Raw genomic sequence first — 19,305 nt, forward strand, 5'->3', positions numbered from 1 at the left:
GACCCCTGGCCTCACTTCTGGACCACAGCTGAATCTCAGATGTTCATCTTTCTCTCACAGGCCACTGGCAGCAAAGCCACCAAAATAGCCATCTTCTTCTGTCACCACTCACAAGATAGGCCCTTCTTGTCATCTGTCCTCTGCACTGTCATTACCGCATTGCTCTATTTTTACCCCCTAATTTGATTTCCAGTCTCTCCCCTTCTCCCAAAGCTGTCCATGAATCCCTTTGGAATTTCCACTCTGTAATTAACTAATCCCCTGTACCCTCAGCCTCTTCGCTGACTATCTCTTTGCTTTTGTGCGGCCCGGCTGTCCCCCGAGAACGTGATTCCCCGGCAGCTCTGTCAGGAAAAGCACATTCCTCAGGGTCAGCAGACCTTCCTGTTCATCAGTCCTCTTGTTCCCTAGTAGCACTTCAAGACCTGATGTGGGACCCCTATTCCTTCGAGACTGGCACCTTAAGCCATCCACTGTCCTCTTGGGTGAAGATTTGGGCTTGGTTTAGCACTTCCTCTCTGCTCATCCTCAGTGACCTTGTCCATTCCACCTCAGCCAGCACGCTCAGCAGATTACACTCTGAAACTTATCAACATTTGAAAATATCCTCCCTCTAAAAATCACTAATTTAAGCATCTCATCTTCATCCATGAACTCCTCTCTTCTTATTTGCTTGTTTCTAGCTCACCTGGACCTCCATGTGATTATCTCCTTACTTTCTTGCAGCTTGTCAATGACCTTCTGTCTTTATTTCTCTCCCAGTCTCACTCAGATCCTGTGATCCATTAATTCAGTCATTTTCTGCAGTTACTCTCAACTCACTCACCTTTCTTTGCATTTCCCTTGCAAAAGGCTGATTGACAACCTGTGGTCACCAACCTTTGCTGAACCTTCTGGACCTTCTGGCAGGCTTAGAGCAGCCCTTCCAGTCTCCCCAGTGACTATTTCCAACCATCTTCACTCTTCCCAAATCTTCAGCCCTGCTCCCCAACCCCAGCTGTATTCACTCTCACTAATCCCATTTTGGCTCTTATTTCTGAGATAAAATACAGATCTTTTGGTGGGAACCATCTCCGCCTACACAACCAAACAAGCAAACCTGCCTCCCTCTGCAGCTGTGCTTAGCCTTCCCCTCCTTGGCACAGTGGGAGAATGTCTCTTTTTATCAAAGACTAAGGGTAACCCTTCCACTTGTGTTCTAGGCCAGGGCTGTCCAATAGAGCTTTCTATGGTGAAGGAAATGTCCTGTATCTGTGCTTCCATTTTGGTAGCGACTAACCACATGTGTCTATTGAGCACTTGAAATGTGGCTGTTGGCAACTTTTGAAGAACAAACTTTAATTTGAAGAACAAATTTTATTCTTGTATTTAATGTTAATGACTTGACATGTACAAAGCCATATGTGGCCATTGGGCAGTGCAGCCAGAAAGCCATTTGTCTCAGCACATCTGCGGAACCTTACAGTATCCATTTTCTCCTCTCTTTCTCTGACTTTCCCATCGTCAGTTAAACAGACTTCTGTCATAAGAAAATAAGAAACACCACGCTCCTCTCCATCCCTCTCCTCTTCTTCAGAGTCAAACTCATTGAGAAGTTGTGTCCCCTTACCTTTCCTGGGTACCATGTTCCTCTGTATTTTCTTCCCTCTTGTAACTTCTTAACAGCCAAACTTATGAGTTGTCCTCTCTCTTTTACTTCTCATTTACTTCTGAATCTTTTTTCTGTCACCATCACTAAACAGGCATACCTTGTTTTTTTGTGGATCACTTTATTGCACTTTGCATATATTGCATTTTTTCAAATTGAAGGTTTGTGCCAACCCTTCATCGAGCAAGTCTATTGGCGCCTTTTTTCAGCAGCATTTGCTCACTTCATGTTTCTGTGTCATATATTGGCAATTCTCGCAAGATTGAAAACTTTCTCATTATTATTATATTTGTTATGGTGGTCTGTGATCAGTGATCTTTGACGTCACTATTGCAAAAAGATTATGACTCGCTGAAGGCTCAAATGATGGTTAGCAATTTCTAGCAATAAAGTATTTTTTAATTAAGGTATGTACATTGTTTTTTAAAACATTATGTTCTTACATACTTAAAAGACTACAGTATAGTGTAAACATAATTTTCATATGCACTGGGAGACAAAAAATTCATGGAATTTGCTTTGTTACAATATTTGCTTTATTGCAGTGATCTGAAACAGTACCTGTGATCTCTCTGAGGTCTGCCTGTATTAAAACTACTCTCATCAAGATCGCCAAAGACTCCAGTGTTACTAAACCCAGCAGACAGTTTCAGTCTTCTCTGTCTCAGAGCTGTTTCTTCTGCCTGGAATTCTTTTCTTTCCTACTTAGGCCTAGTTAATTTCTGCTCATTATTAGTAAATTCACTTTCCCAGGAAAACATTTCCAGTCATTCCCCAAGGAGCCACAGACTGCTAGGTTCCCTGGTTACAGAGTTTCACAGCACCATTTGCTTTTCCTTGGTAGCTCTTACAACAAATGTGGTTCAATGATTGCTTTCATAATCGTTTGTCCAGCCTCAGTCTAGGGCATGTGGCCTGTGGGGCTGGGATTGTATCAAGTGTCCTAATAGTATCTCTACACAGCAGTGCCTGCCATGTGTCTATCACATAGTGGGTGCTGACTTTATACCCTACTTATGTTGAAAGCACAGATGGTCCCCCCACCCCACCCAGATTTCAAAGACCAAATCCCTATGGCTCAGGCACCAGAGCTGTTTTGACTCCACTATAAGCCACCTTACCAGGGCTCCTACTTCTGAACCTCCAGAGGGCTCTGCTTCATTTCTTGTGATGCCCCCACACCCTGAGTTCAGTTCTCATTGCTATTATGTAAGTGATCACTTATTGTTTGTATTAAGGTTATCAACATGGATTATGGAATGGAAGACAAGAATCCTATTGATAATGTTCGCTTCTATTGTAAGAGTGACCCCAGCAAGGCAATCAAGATTACTAAAGATCAGGTAACTACTTAGGTAAAACAAATATATTGTAGTGGCATTTGGCAAATCTTTATAGTAAATTTGCATCTTGTATGAAGTTAGGTCCTAAAGTCAATGGCTACAGTTAAAAAAAAAAGAAAGAAAGAAAGAGAAGCATGTCTTTAAAGTATACGTGATTTTGTGTAGACTAGACCATCTTAACAGCCAGTTTTTCCTGTTCGCTGAACATAGATGAAAGCGCTGTTTTTTTGGTTTAGAGGCTAGGTTATAAAGCTGGTGGGAAGAGAGGGTTGTATGGTTGAAATCACATAAATTAAATGTGCTTATTTGTATATCTTCTGTGTGAGAGAGTCTGTGGTCTTTATGTAATTATCATACAAACAATGTATCTTCTATTAATTGACATGAAGTTGTGGGACATTTTGCAATAAAACAGCTACATTGAATTCTTTTCTTTGGAGTATCACCATTGGGATAAAATGGCAAAACAGCAAAACAGCGTGGTACTTTTAATGTAACATCAGGCTGATCTGTCTTAAGTGTGTGAACTCAGGGTGACAGCGACATCTTTTCTTCTTTAAAAAGGTTTCACAGCTTTTGCCAGAGAGATTTGCAGAGCAGCTAATCCGAGTTTACTGTAAGAAGACAGATGCAGAGAGTCTGTTTGCTGCCCGGCAGCACTTTGTTCATTGGTGCGTAATCAACAACTTCACCAAGCCGCAGGTGGGTGTTTGGCATACACAGCACACGCTTTTATTTCTAAGTAAAAACAGAAAGAGATCCTTACTTCCCTCTGAAAAGTTCTGATCTAAATAATGGTCATTTAGTTTTGGTTTGGGGGGGAAACGTTTTTCCACCTTAACCTTTCCTTTTAAAATGTCTGAATCTGTGTCAACCAGTGATTTCTTCCCACAGCAGCTATGACGGGGGTGCTCTGCTTGTCATTATTGTCTGTTAGGACAAATAGAAGTTTGAAGTGATGTACAGTAAGAGTGGAATCGTTGACCGTATTCGAGACTTACCATGCTGCTGTGATTACCTACATCTGTGTTTTTGTCTCCGGCTAGAGTGAGACTTGTGGGAGTAAGGAGGCCTGTCTGTCTCAGGTACGCTAGCTCCCAGTGAAGGAGTAATGTGGAGACACTGGAAGCAGAGAATCAAGAAGCTGTTAAGTTCACCCATGTGGCTGAACTGACCCTGAGACAGGCGTTTCCCACGGGTCTCGCTCTAGTTGGGGATAACAGACACGAGTAAATAACAGTTACAGGGACGTGGTAAGTGCTTTAGGGTGAGGGGCGGCGTGAACAATCTTAGGGGAGCAATAAGGAGAATGACTTAAGCCAGGCTTGGTTGGCTTATTTAAAGAAGGACTTGGAAGCTGAGACCTGAAGGATGGGTGAGGAGTTAGCTGGGTAAAGGGTGTTGGAGGGGAGGTCAGAAAATGAGAGAGAACGAGATGCATTTAGGCGAGGGATCTGGGGCATTGTGCACAGTCCCATAAGCCAAGAGCACCAGGAGCTATGGGAGTATTTTAAGCAAAAGAATGACATTTTCAAGTTGGCATTTATAAAATTCACTAGAGTTGAAATTAGAATGGGTAGAAATAAGGATGTGGTAAAAACAGAGATGACTCTGAAGACAAATAATGCTGACTTTGAGATGGACGGATCTTCCAAATACGAGTACATGGCAATTGAATGGCTGCTTTTAATAATAGCTCTAGCAAGTCAGGTCTAATGTAGTTCAACAGAAGAAATGAAATACGGGGCACGAGATACAAAAGCTTTAGCAGAGCTGAACGAGCTAACAGAGGACAGGGGGACAACAGCAGGGAGCTGCTGTCCCCTCCAGGTAGGAAATGTCAGCCAGGTCCTGGGCCACCTGCAAGCTAGAACCACAGCAGAGCCACAGCCACTGCTACCTGACCAGAGGGGCGAGAGGAGAAACACCCTGGCTTCTCACATCTCTTCCACTTTCTCACCCATGCCTCCCGTTGGCCAAACCCACCTGGAAGCCACTAGGCATAGGAGCCGGGAAGCGTAATTCAGCAGAGCAGCTCCTGTTACACAGAGCAGAGCAAAGGAGGGCGGAGTGGATCTGAGAGCAAACAGGCAAATGCGGGGCACAATAATCTGTCACCAGCATTCTCTTCCTTGTGCAGTAAACACAGATCCTGTGCCCTTATATAAATTAAGACAATCTACCCACAAGTTCAAGAACAGTTCAGAATAGAGTCAGATGTTAGTGGGCTCGCCTCTTACACTCTTTGCTTTCATGTCGTAGTGTCACTTCACTTTGAGGCCATCCGTTGTTTTAGGCGGAGTCTGTGTGGATGAGGCCAAAGTTACGGCTTTGATTACAGAGCAAAGTTCAAGTTCTGCAGTTACACTCAGTCCTTTCCTCGTTTTACCATCTTGTAGACCTGGGCCATCTTTTATGGGAGTGGGGCTAGGAAAGAGAGGAGCAAGGGTCCAGTGCAGCCCCTCTTCCTCCTGGCAATGCAGGACAGAGCGTGTTCCATGAAGGTGTGCAAAGGGAGAGGGTCATAGAACCAGGCAGTGTGCCGTTTCTGACCATCTTTGAAAAGAACAGGTCTGGTGGTTTTTGCTCTGAAGGCCCTTTCCTTCTTAGGAGTGTGGTGGTCCTCATTTGGCCCATGCACGGAGCATGTATATAATCTGGAGTTTCCCAGGAGTCAGTCTGTCTAGAAGCCATCTGTCTGCAGGGCAAGGATACATGTGCCTGAGATGTTCGCTCAAAGTCATGAAAACTGGCTCTTCTCTGCTCCTAGCTTTTCTCTCTTTGACAGGATGGTGATGTTGTAGCCCCACTCATAACACCTCTAAAAATGGAGTGGAATTGCACAGACTCAGCCCAGAGTCCAGCTCGCATCCAAGTCGTATGCAAATCCGGAGACCAGCTTTTTGCGGACAACTCGATGTGAATGTCTGCCATCAGGTGTTTACAAAAAGCCTCACCCCTGTTCCCCAACGCAATTAATTTAGGGAGTTCAAATCACGGAGCTCTACGAATTTAGTGACAATTCGTGCTTTTTATTTCACATTATGAATGTACGCACAGGCGAAGTCATTTTTATTCACAGTAACAGGTATTAGGCAAATCTTGTTACATGAGCTATGGAAGGCACTGCCTTGCCTATTTTTTAATATTAATCAAAGCCTTTCCTCTTTATCAGCCTATTTTCTTAGAATAACAGCTCTTTTATGTATTCTGAACTCTTATGACATACGATTGTTTTTTTAAAAAAATTGGATATATTATGACAAAGGTGCACACTGGAATTCGCATTTGGGATTGTCATGAACAGCTGTGGCTAAAAACAAAATGTAAAATCCTAGCCCCTTGAGGAGGTGCCCAGCACCCAGACTTTGAGGGCAGATCTCCCCGAGCGATCGGAGCATTGGTGAAAGGCACCTTCCCTCACCCGCTTGGCCCCCTGTAAGCTGCCAGGTTGGGGTGAACAGCAGATGAGGGCCAGGAGTGGGCTCCAGCCTTTCAGTGAAAGGCCTGATTGATCTGTTGAGAAGATCTGAGGGCTCTGGCCTCCTCTGAAGTGGGACATAAAACTACCTGATAGGAGACCCTTAGCCCCAGTGCAGAGGGAGCCCCCAAACCAGGCTGCCCTCTGGGTCGGTTGTGGCTCCAGCCTGTGCTGGTTTCTTTCTCTCCTGAGTACTTACTGCCCAAGCCATGACAGTTTTACCATGGCTCTGCCTGGAGAAGGCAGGTCCCCTCCCACCTGCCTTCTGCATCTCACTTGGGTGCTGATCAGAGGTCACCACAAGAACCATCCTCAGGGCTCCTCAGAGCTGGGACTTGGTTTTTGCCAGTTCAGTGCATGCTGTGGGTTTCAGAGCAAGCACTGAGCTGCCTGTGCTGAGATGAAGCGATTGCCTGGTGAATTCCAGATTCCCCTTTGTATCTCTACCTCCAGCAGCAGAGTCAGTACTGCTGTAGTTGAGCAGTGCTTCCGAGCTGAGGGCACCGTCCCAACCCATCCGTCCCCAGGGCTACAGAAATTCACCAAGAACAAAGTCTGGAGTTAGACCCAAAGCTGATGGCTGCCAGATGCAAGGCAGTGGGGAGTGTAGTCATGAGCCCCTAACATGTTATGCTTCTACACTCCCTTACAAAAGCTTCCCTGGCAGGCTGGGAGTCAGGGGGCTGGCCCTGGCTCTGGGCAGAAACAAGAGGGAGGGAGGGAGGAACTCAGACCACAGGCCAGCTGATTATCCACAGAGTCTCAGGAGTGCTGCCACCTTCCACTGTGCAACCAAGTTCTGTTGACACTAGGGTAACATGTGTTTGGAATGTCTGCCGTCCTGCCCTATCACCCCTCCCTTATCCCTCAGTAGATAATCAAGAGTTGACCCCTAATTCATGGAATAGTTAAAACCCTTCTCCTCTCCCACCACAATGCTGTGTGGTGGGTGTGTGGTCACATGTGGTCTCACAGAAGCACAAGGAGAGTGGTCCATGGTAGTGGTCATATCTGTTTTGGTCAAGGTGCCCCTTAAACTTTCAATAGGGAGAATTATCCGTCTCAGACCGAAGGTCAAGAATGTAATGTTTCTCCGCTAAGATTGTTTTATTTTTGTAACTCCTACTTTTAAATCATTGTATTTTACTGTGGAATGTTTTGGTCTCAATTGTATCATTATGCTATCTGAGAAACAACTTGAATCTATTTTGTTTGCATTTTTTGTTACATATAAGGCAGCTGCACTTTATGCTCTTTGCAACTGTTTTAATTATGGGAACCATGTGCCATTTACAAGGTTAAGTTTTTCTTGAGGAAGTCTTCACTATTTGTATGAAAAATGGAGACTTATAACAGCTTGGCCTCTAGAGTTACTGAGCATTGTCACCCTGAGAATGTAAATTGAATTGCAGGTCAGAGAGACTGGTCACTTCATCTGGGTGAGGGAAACAACTGCAATAAAGCTTCATGAATGTATCTCCATCCTGAAACCGTGTCTTCCTGATGGCTTTCTCTCACACTTGGGTGCTCAGTTTTGACCCCTTTGTGCAAAGGAACTGTGTTTTGTCCAGGAATGTGCCAGATATTTCTTTATACCTTGTGTTGGGCCTGCACGTGAGGGGATGGTATTAACAGGACCTCCATTACTTGGTTTTCCTCATTCAATAATGGCAAGTAATGACCTAATAAAGAATATTCTTCTGGCAGGAGACAGGCACTAACATGGGAAGGGATATGGATTGGTGGGGGGGAGTTCTGAGCTCTGAGTTCTGAGAACGTATCCTTCCTCCTTTTTAACCTACATGAGGTTCCCATCTACAGAATTTCAGCTTCATCCAAATATGCATATTGTTCATTTGCTGCTTTCATAGTTTCCTCGTGGAATTAAATAAGAGATTTGTAGGCACCCAGCACAATGGTGGCAGGCAGAAAGCCCTCAGTGTTCTAGGAAAAGAAGGATGCCACTGGAGTCTTTATTTATTTCAGTGGTTGAGTCCAGATGTCCGAGGTTTGACAGTATTTAAAGTTAAAATAATTTCCAAAACACATAGAGTAGAATCTCGTAAGATGTAGACATGCATCTCCTTGGAAGATTGTCCGGAAGAGTGTGCATGAAGATGTTAGTGTTTCGAGGAGTGGTTGAATTTTAGGCAATTTCTATTTTTTATATCTTCTGTTTTTCTATAATAAACATGTATTAGTTGTATAGTTTCTAAAAAGATCGTTTTCAGGAGGCACTTTGTGCTGCTTGGGTAAGGTGCACGTGTCTTTTCTTGGACTCCTTCAAAGTCCCCTCTCCAGGAGAACATTGCCTGTCTCCATGCCTATCTTGGTCCTCAGGCAATGAGAGGCTGGCTCACAACCACAGTCAGCACTAGGACACTTCACCATCTGCGTTTGGGACAGAATAAGCTGCCCTGTGAGAGGGAGGTGGCATCCATGGGCAGGTCCAAGCCTCAGGAAGCTGCCCTCCCCGAGGACATCAGCTCAGAACCCAGGCCTCCAGCTCCTTGATGCAGAACTGCTCCTGCCGGGCCAGCACCTCATTGTTGAAGGTCGCACAGGGGTGGCTGACCCCGTGATACAAGTCTCCATCCAACCACAGCCCAAAGTGGCCACTAAAGAGAAGAGGGAAGTCGGCATGGCTCACTGCTGGGTGTTGAGACCTTTGAGATCTGAACCAGCAGCCCTTGGCCACACCATGACCACAGCCCCATTTTTTCTTGGTTTGATCTCCCCTTAAATCAATTTATCCTGAACTGTTACAGACTCACATGTTGTTCCCCACAGGGTTTGGAGCATTTTTCTTTTTACAGTTCAACGATTTTGGTAGATGGAGTGGTACAACCATCCCCACAAGCCAGCTTTAGAACATTTGGGACGTTTTAAGATGACAACGCTTAACCAAAGGAGTGACTCTCACTAGCATGGACTCTGAGCACAAAACACGTCGGAGAGCATCCACTCTAATCCCCATGTTTGACAGCAGACCTAGACGAGCTGGGACCTGGGTTACCGCAGATCAGCAATGGCTGCTGCGTTCTGTGCCAGGCTGCCTCTCAGTGGAGGCTTTTCAGGCAGTTGGGAGAGCAGAGAATTTGCTTGGTACTAGTCAAACAATGCTTTCATCTCTGCCCTCAGGATAAGATTTATTCTGCCTGAATGTGCAGGTCACACCAGGGGTGAAACTAACCTTGTCTTCCTAACCCACTCCACCTCCCGACCCCAACACACACACACTGAGTGCCTGGACAGATGCCTCCCTGCCTCCACTGAGATGTTCCCTAGGATTACGGGGCTGACAGGTAAATTTGAGGTTTGCTTATCCCTTAACTCTAGACTCGTCCAACCATGGGAAATGCTATTCCCAAAGCTACAAAAATTCAGACTAAGCTGTCACCAACTGAACACTGGGGGAAAGCTCACACCATCCTCTCCTCCTGATTTTGACTTAGAGTGAAGTTGAGGGGGTTGGCTGGGGGACTGGGCAGCACCCCAGTGGGGTGTTGAAGGGATAATCTTCAGGGTTTACCAGCAGCCTCCCCAGTTTGTCTGGGGCAGCCTAGCCCAGCCTTTCCAGATAGGAAGAGGGACCAGAGCACAGAGCACTCCGAGATTCCAAACTTGAGGACTGAGACACGCACCTGCCACAGCCCATCATCAGTGAATCCAAGTCTCCTTTCACAAAGAAGGAGTTCCTTCCTGTCCACTTAAAGACCTGTGATGAGAAAAAGAAAAAAAAATTTTTTTTTAATTCAAAAACAAAGACCTGTGAAGACAAGAGAGCCTCCGGTTACCGAGTCCTGCCCTTGCTGTTAGACTTTACACCACTGGGTGGCAGTGTTGTGGAGGGAACAGAACATCCAGGCCCCAAATAAGCTGTAGGAAGTACTCTGGGCTCCTGCTTCTTGCAATGTCTTTCTAGTCTCCCTGGAGTTCACCTCCTCTTGCCCTCCAGTCTGAATTCCCACAGCCCCAAAGCCCCTCTGTTCTAGGAATAGACCAGAACCCTCTGAGGTTTCCTTCTTCCAAAGCTGGAGAGGGGAGGGGAAAAGTTCAGGTCAGGAGTTGGGCCCTGATTCTACTATTAACTGTTTCCTCATCTCACTGGAGTAACACCAAGCCTGCTCACCCTCCAGGGCTGCCTCACACCCAGTTCCTCAGCAAGTCTTGTGGGACTCACCCCAAAGAGCCCCCCCCCCCCCCGCCTCCACCGTATCTGTCCCATCCATCCCAACCAGTCTCTCCTCCCTGGATCACAGCCTCCTAATGGGTCTCTGCTTCCACTGTCTTCTGCCCACAGCCCATCTCTGCACTGCAGTCTGAGTGATCTATTCAGAATCTAATCAGATATTAGTCCTACTCTGCTAAAGCCCTCCAATGGCTTCCCCTGGCAATAGGACTAAAATCTGGCTCCTGATAACAGCCGAAAGCCCAGCCTGCTCTGCCCCTGATTTTCTCTCCTGCCTTTTCTCCCCTTTACTGACTACACTTCAGCTACACTGACCCTTGACCAGAGGACACTCGAAGCTATTGTTTCTTTAGGACCCTCACGTGTGCTCATCCCTCTGCCCGGAATGCTTTCCCCCTCAATCTTCAGATGGCCCACTTCCCATCTTTCAGCCCAAATGTCAACCCAGAGAAATTTCCTGGACCATGCTCTCTAAAGTAGCCCTTCCTCCCAGGCCCCGTTCATGTGCCAACGTGCCATTGCCCACCCTGCTAACTTGTAAGCATCTTTATTCTGGCAGTATTCCCAAGACACGGTATAGATGTTTGTTGAATGAACAAGTTATTCTAGAGTCAATTTAGCTAATAAAAAGATTTTTAAAGGGCCGCACAAGTATGGCATATTATTACCTGTAAATCAGTTGCAAAAAAATGCTCTGAGCAACCAAAATGTTTTTAGCAAGAAGATGGAAGAATAAAAGAAAGATAAGCCCTGGCTCAGAAGAGATGAGATAATATTAACAAGTGGCCAGGAGAAGACAGAAACATTCAACTCCTCTAGTTTCCTCAAGGAACATGACCTTCAAACTGGAAAAAAAGGAAGATAAATATTGTTACAGAAGAAAAGTAAGACCATGGTCTTGGTGCTTCTTGGAATAGTGGTCAAGGAACTGCTGGGAATTCATGAAGAATACAAGAGGTGCCAGAAGACCAAAGATAGGCAAAAACTTTTTATTAATTTTTTGAAAAGATGAGATTCCATAACAACAGCATGGGAAGACTATAGTGATCCCCTGAAAAGATTATTCCTTCCATTCAAGAATTTTTTCTTATTTTTTTATTTTTTAGCATTTAGTACCAGACACGTTTTAGGTGCCTGTTTAGAACAGTGAACATAACAGACAAAAATTCCTGCCTCATGGGACTCCCATTCTAGTAGCAGGAGGCAGGTAAGTAAAACAAATAGTATGTTAGGTGGTGACAACTGCAAAGGAGAAAAATACAGAGAAAGGTGATAAGGGTTTCCGGGGGCTGGAGTGTTGTAAATTTAAAGGGAGGGCCCTGCTGAGAGAGTGACGTCTGAGTCCTGAAGGAAATGAGAACTGATCCACATGGAAGTCCCATGAAGAGCACACAAGACAGAACAGTGTGTGCAAAGGCCCTGAGGTAGGAATAGGCCTGCATGTTTAAGGGCCAGTTCAGAGGTCAGTGTGGCTACAGCAGAGTGAGGGAAAGGGAAAGTAGCAAGAAATGACATCAGAAAGAGGCCAGAAGGCATAGGGACTTGTAGGTTATTGTAAAGGCTTTGATTTTTCTCTGAGGGAGAAAAAAGCCACTGGCAGCTTGAAGCCAATGAGTGATGTGGTCTGACTTACCTTTTAAAAGGATCACTTCAGATAATGTGATGACTGAAGGTAGAAGTGTTAGGAGGCTGTAGCAGAACACAGGCAAGTAATGATGGTGGCTTGAACTAGGGTGACAGCAAAGGTGGGAAGTGGTGGATTCTGGATAGAGACAGAAAAAGGAGGAGCCATCAGGATTCCTCGACATCTCAGATGTAGGGTGTGAAAGAAAGAAGAGCTAAGAAATTTTCCAAAATGTTTGGTCTTGAGGGCCAGAAAGACAGAAGTTTCATTAGCTTTGTCAGGGAAGGTGGCAGGAGGAACTGATTTTCGGGGGGGGGGGGGGGAATCAGGAGTGCAGCTTTGAACATGTGAGGCTCCCAATGCCATGTCTGAGATCCAGATGGAGACGCTGGGTAGTGATGGGGTGTGTGTGAGTCCAGACTCCAGAGGAAGAGGCCATCAGCACGTGGATGGCGTGGAAAGCTGTAAGGATGGATGAGACATCAAAGGAAAAGTGGGCAGTCAGAGAAGAGATGAGAACCAAAAACTGAGCTCTAGGACCCTCTGAAGGTAAAAAGTTGGAGAGATGAGGAGGAACCAGCACAGAATTCTGCCAAGGAGCTGTCAGCACTACTGCCCTGGGGAAGATTGTAGACCTTTAGAACCCTGCAAGGCCAGTGGTGATGACCAGTATCCAGCATGGGTTTACTGTAAACAATGGACCCCTTTCCTCTTTTCTGATAAGATTACCAGACTGGCTGATGGAGTAGATATGGTGTGTTTTGTCTTTAGCAAGGCAGTCAGTCCAAGCTCCTTGTGACTGCCTTGTCATGTGACCAGATGACTGTGTTGCTGGATGTATCTGTAGGTGTCTTGCTCTGTGCACTGGGGAGAAGGTCTCTAAGAGCAAACCAAGGCACCTGGAACTACTGCTTCCTCTATTTTGTATTTCTACTCCCTTCAACTTCCTTTTCCCTCTCTGTTAAATCAGCTCGGCAAAACCCTAGTAGTGGATGAACCCTCCCTGTGCCTGAATCTGCGATGCTGAATATTGCTAGAGAAAAGCACACACCAAACTAAATGGCCTTTGAATTCAACAGTTGGCACTGACAAACCTCCTCTCAAGCCAGTCACTGGTTGCCAGGGACTGAGGCCAAGGGGGATGCTCTGTGCTCTGCCTCCCACTGTCCGGCTGCACTCTGTCTGCAGAAGGATGGGAGGACACCAGGCACCCAGCACAGGGGTTGGAACTGGGGGCCACTGAGACCCTGGGTTCTTTGTCCTGCCATGGATCCCACTCCCTACCTGGAAGGTTAAGAACATCACCTTCAGCTGTGGAGAGAAGGAGAAGAGGAATGTCTCGCCAGTACCATAGAAGCCTTTGCTGAGTCGAATGGCCGAGGAGGAGAAGGCCCCAAACATCTAGAAAGCAGAAGAGCTTTCAGTTTGCAGCTGGAAGGGAGTTGGAGGTCCTCTGGCAACCCTGCACTCCAGACGTGGTAACGTAGGCTCGTCCTAGAGACGTGCCTGGGGAGCGTGGGGCAGAGCTGGGGCATGGAGAGCTCTGAGAGGCCCATCAGCATTCACCGTTCCATTAACCCTCCCTGGCACGGCTCACCTGCCCGTCCTGGTCCCTGAGCACCAGCAGCGCCGGCCCACTGTGGCCCTCCATCTGCCTGTACAGGCTCCGCAGACTGAAGCCATCCCTCGACGTGCAGAAGGCCAGGCTCCAGGAGCGTCCAGTGAGCCTCGGAGGGAGGTGAAGGCTGAGCTGGGGACAGGGCTGGAGGTGAGTGAGGGCTCCTGGTCCTCCCCACTCCTTGCTTCATATCCTTGGAGTCCCAGAAGGACTGAGGTTAAACAGCCGCCACTCACAGGCATGGTGCTTTACAGAGTAGCTTACTGTTTACAGGGGACTTGCACACCTGTTAGCAGTAGCCCTCAGAGAGAGATTATTATTCCCATTTTACAGATAAGGAAACTGAGGCTCAGGGATGTTGAAGCAACTTGTCTAAAGCCCACTGGGGAGTATGCGGCAGAGCCAGAATTTGAACCCAGGTCAGGGGGTTCACCTCGGCCTCTAGCAGCCAGAGAACAGATGAGATGCTGAATTCCTCTTCCTGATCCCCACACTTCATCCTCCCACCCCCTCCCCAGCTTTGGCATTAGTTCCCAAGGACTGGTTCTACTAAAGAATAAGATTATTTCACTATATCCTTAAACTCCTGGCCCAGTGAAGATGGTTGTGCTAGTATCACTGGATCATTTTACAAGGAAAGAAAGCCCAGAGGGGAGAAATGATTCACCCAAGGTGACACAGTGAGCTTAAGACAGAGCAGGAATGGCCCAGGTGTCCTTGGACCTGGCCAGGGTAGGGCAGGAGGGTGGGACCCTTAGGCTCAGGGCTGAAGTCCTTGTGCCATGATCTGTGCCCGAACCTGCCTAATCTCCGAGGCTCCCAGGACCTGACTGGCTTCTGCCAGCTGGGGCTCCGCGGGATCTTCAGGAACAGGAGCTGGGGCTGGGGCTGCCTCCTCCTCCTTCTCCTCTTCCCCTTTCTCTTCCTTACCCTCCTCCCCGGACAGAGCATCCTCCACCTGGCTGGGCTGTGAAGACACAAAGAGGCCTGGTGAGTCCAGGGACAAGGAGACACCAGTTTCCACATCTCCACAGCCTGAGAGCCTCGGCGGCCTCACCACCCCTGCCCAGGCCCCTGCAACTGCCAGCCCAGCCCAGGGAGCCTGGGAAGCGGCCACGACAGACCAGCCCCTGCCCCTGCCTCCAGCTGGCTCCCTCTAGGGCTCCTGCCAGCCACGCCCATCGGATGTGGCTGAGGGCCCCGCGGTTTGTCTGCCTGTCTGCTCTAGATCCAGAGTGGGGGTCAGGGATTGAGTGCTAAACTAGGGGGCAGGAGAGAAGGGCAGGTGGCAGCCCAGCCCTGGGAGCCGCAACTGTGTGCATTTGCACATGAAATAACGATAATAGTGATAATAATGAATAATATACAGCACACATCATACAGACCTGTGTGAAATGCTTGCTGTGTGTGAGCTCTCTGAATTTTCCCAAGAATCCTGAGAAGAATGTGCTCATTATCCTCATTTCACAGAGGAAGAAAACAAGGCCCAGAGGCTTCCCTGTCAGCCGGTGAAACGATGCGTGGTCACAGGTGAGACAACGGGCAGGTTTGTGTAAAGTACGCATTCGTCTGTGTGAATCTGTGTGTTGCTGAAGACAGAGTTGTGGAGGCAAATGAGTGTGAGCGGGTGTTGAATGCAGCTTTGTGTATTGCCTATCAATGTGTTTGTGAGTGTGAGTTGGGATCATGTAAATATGTGTCAGTGGGCACGGATGTTGGGCAGGGATGGTGATGTATTCATTCATTCATTCATTCATTCTCTCCACTGAGCTTCCACTCTGTACCAGAGTGTGTGCTTGAGTGTGTGTGGGTATGTGTGTGTGAGCACACACACGCCTGCACATGATGACCTCAGGGCTTTTCATGAGAAGGAGAGACTTCCTTGAGATTGAAGGGGTGGACAGGACACTGCTCTCCTGTTTCCCAGGTTCAGGCCTAAGGAGGGGGTCCTAGCTGTACGGGCTTCTAGACAGAGCCCCATCTGACACCCACTCCAGGGAGGAAGGGATGGAGACAGCAGTCTGCTCCCTGAGGATCTCAGGACCATGGAGCTGAGCACTAAGGTGGCAGGTTCCTGTGTCCTTGCTTTGAACCCTGGGCCAGCTGGGGAGGGGCTTAGAAGGGGGACCCACCTGAATCCGACCCTGGCCCAGGCCCCACCCTGCCAGAGATGTCACCTCCCTCTGCCTTTCCTGACCGCCCCCCAGCCCAAGCTGGGCCCCTTACCAGCCGAGTGTAACGCCAGCGGAGACCTTTCATCCTCTTGTCGGAGCCTGGGCCTCAGCCCTGCCAGGGGAGGAAGCACCGGTGGGTGAGGCCTAGAGATGAGAGGGAGAGGCCTGGGGCACACCCGGCTGGCTCCATGCCCATCCCGCTGCCCTTTGCTCCCTCTCACCTGTCACTCCCAGGCCAGCTTGTCATTGGGTGCGTCTGAGGTCAGCTATACTTGGCATTCAAAGCCGCAGTTGTAACACATGTTAGCTGTAAATTCTAGTTGTGATTCCTCCCACCTCCTTGCCCTTCTGGCAGCCTGGCCTATGCACTGTGGCCTTTAGGCAGCTGTCTGAACCCCCAGACCAGGGGTCTGGGGCCTCTAACTCCCTGTATGACCTCGCATAAGTCCTTGGGCCTCAGTTTCCCCACATGTAACATGTTGGGCTGGATCAGAGGCCATCACAGTACTGATGGCCTGCAATTCAGTTTCCTCTCAAAGCTGCTATAACATCAACTTGAAAGGGGCCAAGCTACACCAAAGGGTAGACCTTTAAAAAAAAATAAAATAAAAACAAACTTCGTTCTTCTAATTAAAAAGCAATACATGTTTACTATAGAAAATTTGAGGAATCTAGAAAGGAATAAAAAATATAAAGATAGTCATAATTCCATCTCTCAAAGATAAACTCTCAACCCCTAAAGAGTTTTCCCGCCTTTTATATTTATTTCACATATATGTGTATACACACATTTGTAAATAGATCATACCACGTATAGTGCTTTTTCCACTTAACAAATGAAAAATTTCCAACTACATTCAGTACCTTTTGAACCCATGATTTTTAATGGCTGCGTATGATTTCATCGTAGGATATACATCATTTATTTCTCAAAATGTTTGACATTTTGTTTGCTTCTAATTTTCTGTGATTATAAATAACATTGTAATGAGCTTCCTTGTTCATAAATCTGATATCTTTTATGATGAATTTCAAAAATTGAATAATGGCTCAAAGGGCATTCACACGTTCTTTTTTTCTTTTTTCATTCACACATTCTTGATAAATGTTTTCAACAAGACTTCCCAGCTGACTCATGTTCAGGTACCTTTAGGGAATTTCAGGATAATATCTTTCTGATCATCATGTCTCACACCCTTAAATTACAAATAAGGAGACTACCACTCAGAAAACAGAAGGGACTGACCTCAACCACATGAGAGTGTAACATGGTAGTTCAGAGCACAGGCTCTGGAGTCAGGGAGTTGAAATCCTAGTTTTGCCTTTTACTTGCTGTGTGACCTTGGGCAAGTTACTTAACATCTCTGTGCTTCAGTCTCCTTTTCTGTAGAAATACTAATACCTATCTATCTGATTGGGCTATTATAAGAGTTAAGGAATATAATGCCTGAGGAACTAGGGTGCTGAGCCAGGCCCCCATCCTTCTGTTCTTAGTTCAGTGAGATAACCCACAGTGCCTGGTGTTTGGTGAGAGCTGGATAAATGACAATGCTGATTGCTATCCTCTCACACTGCCCCTCTGAGACATTCAGGGCTCAAGTCCCTGACAAACGGCCACTCAGTCTCTACACCTGTGGGACAGACAGTCACTCAGTCACTCACAGGCTGAGTAGCTCACTGGGGAAGGGAAAGGCAGGAACCGTACAGAATGTACTCACCTTGCCAGGTCTCAGCTTCTGGTGACCTCCTCTAGCCTCTCCAGCCTATGCAGCCCGATGGCTCCCTTAGTGCATCTCCTGGATCCCACAGAGAAGGGGCCACTTCCAGAACTGACCCTGTCCACCTGGTGGTCTGAACAAAGCAGATTTAGCTCTGCACCCTGGTCTCCCAGCAGGCAGCTAGTACTTCTGCCCCAGCTGGGCCCCAGCCCTCCGTCCTGGCTCTTATACCTGCCCAGGGGGTGGCAGGTCCTGGCCCTGCGCCTGCTCTGGTTCCAGCTGGGAAGGCCTGACAGTGATTATCCTTCAGCAGAAACTCAAATCCCATAAACAAGCCTTGTCACCTCTGGCCCCCAGCTCTGCCCCTGCCAGCCTAAAGAGGTGGGGTTTACCGAACTCCTTGGCTCAAACCTGGAGCCTCTCCCCACAGCTACCAGGTGCCACCTGGTGCCTGAAGCCCACCACGGAATGCCCGTCCCTTAGGGGCACAAATGTTACAGGAAAGGGTCATGCTGTGCAGCTCCCCATCAATCTCCCGGTGCTGCAGCAGAGGCCCCAGCTGGTGGGGGAGGAGAGGCGGCCCTGCTCTGTCCCTGCTGGCTTCCCCTCTCTCGGATGGGCTGGGGATTCTTCCCTCACTGGGTGACAGCATGCCCAGGAAGCCCAGTGTCAGGCTCTCAGTGGGGTTATTTCTCTGTCCCTGCTCATCGTGGGACTTCAGTGAATGCTGTGCGTTTGAAATACAGAACCTCAAGGTTGGAAGGGGCTTCAGCAGTCCCAGAGCAAGCGGCCTCCACTCAGGGAAGGAGCACTTGGAAAAAATCTGCCCACCAAATGTCACCCTGCCTCTGGTGGAGCCACTCCCTTGAGGGCTCACTCTGTCTTCACACAGCTGAAAGAGACCCCACTTCTGCTGGCCATGGTGGAAAAGACTTGGGTCCCCAGATCCTCTCCCCACGGCCAGGTCTCCTGGGGCAAGGCCCCCTCCAGGAAGGGTGGGACACCACAAGGACTTGTATTATGGGGCAAACAGGCAAGTGTGGAGCCCTGTTGCCACCTCAAACATGGCTATTGCAATATGTGTTTGAACTATACACAGCTCAGGGGGTCACACATCTGGTCCTTGCTGCTTTTAGGGCCCCTCTCCCAAGTCTATTTTCTCCATGCTCATTTCCTGAACCTTAGGGCACTTTGAGGAACCAGTGAGATTCGCCCTGCTGTCCATTCCTTGTCCTTGTGTCCAGGAAAATTCAGAACGTGACCTGGCAGCAACGCCAATTGCCATGGAATTAGCCTCTAAAAAGCTTCCACGATGAGATTCTAGGAGCCAGAGTGATGAACTTCCCAGCTCTGCATTGCAGCCTGCCTTCTCCTTTCTCCCCCAGAACATACACCGCCTCTTTCAGAGCTGCAGAAGTCATTGCCAGGAAACAATTTCACTGTCCAATAAAAGGGGGAAAGGTTAAGTGACCCATGGAACATCCACTCTGAATACTTATTTCTAAGT

General features: G+C 47.7%; 2 protein-coding genes across 6 annotated transcripts in view; one reads left to right on the forward strand and one right to left on the reverse strand.

The window, feature by feature from the left end:
- The window catches only part of SAMHD1 (SAM and HD domain containing deoxynucleoside triphosphate triphosphohydrolase 1), a 44,196-nt gene extending 36,234 nt beyond the window's left edge, over positions 1-7,962 (forward strand). Inside the window, exons 14-16 of the mRNA XM_031433855.2 lie at positions 2,887-2,991; positions 3,556-3,693; positions 5,780-7,962. Coding sequence (XP_031289715.1) covers positions 2,887-2,991; positions 3,556-3,693; positions 5,780-5,914 — 378 coding nt within the window. The 3' untranslated portion in view covers positions 5,915-7,962. The remainder of the gene's footprint in view (positions 1-2,886; positions 2,992-3,555; positions 3,694-5,779) is intronic.
- On the reverse strand, positions 5,906-18,017 carry TLDC2 (TBC/LysM-associated domain containing 2). 5 transcript variants are annotated; one of them, XM_031433859.2, is made up of 7 exons: positions 17,799-18,017; positions 16,133-16,192; positions 14,706-14,873; positions 13,886-14,038; positions 13,573-13,689; positions 10,117-10,190; positions 5,906-9,090 (listed from the first exon to the last, which is right to left on the reverse strand). In XM_031433859.2, exons 2-7 carry the CDS (start codon positions 16,163-16,165, stop codon positions 8,955-8,957), a joined length of 681 nt encoding a protein of 226 aa, XP_031289719.1. In that variant the 5' UTR covers positions 16,166-16,192; positions 17,799-18,017; the 3' UTR covers positions 5,906-8,954. The 5 variants fall into 5 exon arrangements, with proteins under 5 accessions (XP_031289719.1, XP_010973514.1, XP_064331784.1 ...); XM_010975212.3 differs by having other exon boundaries at positions 13,594-13,689; positions 16,133-16,224; XM_064475714.1 differs by having other exon boundaries at positions 5,906-8,863; positions 16,133-16,224.
- Between the last annotated feature and the right edge of the window lie 1,288 nt (positions 18,018-19,305).

The sequence above is a fragment of the Camelus dromedarius genome, chromosome 18 (assembly GCF_036321535.1).
Source record: "Camelus dromedarius isolate mCamDro1 chromosome 18, mCamDro1.pat, whole genome shotgun sequence".
Taxonomy (NCBI): domain Eukaryota; kingdom Metazoa; phylum Chordata; class Mammalia; order Artiodactyla; family Camelidae; genus Camelus; species Camelus dromedarius.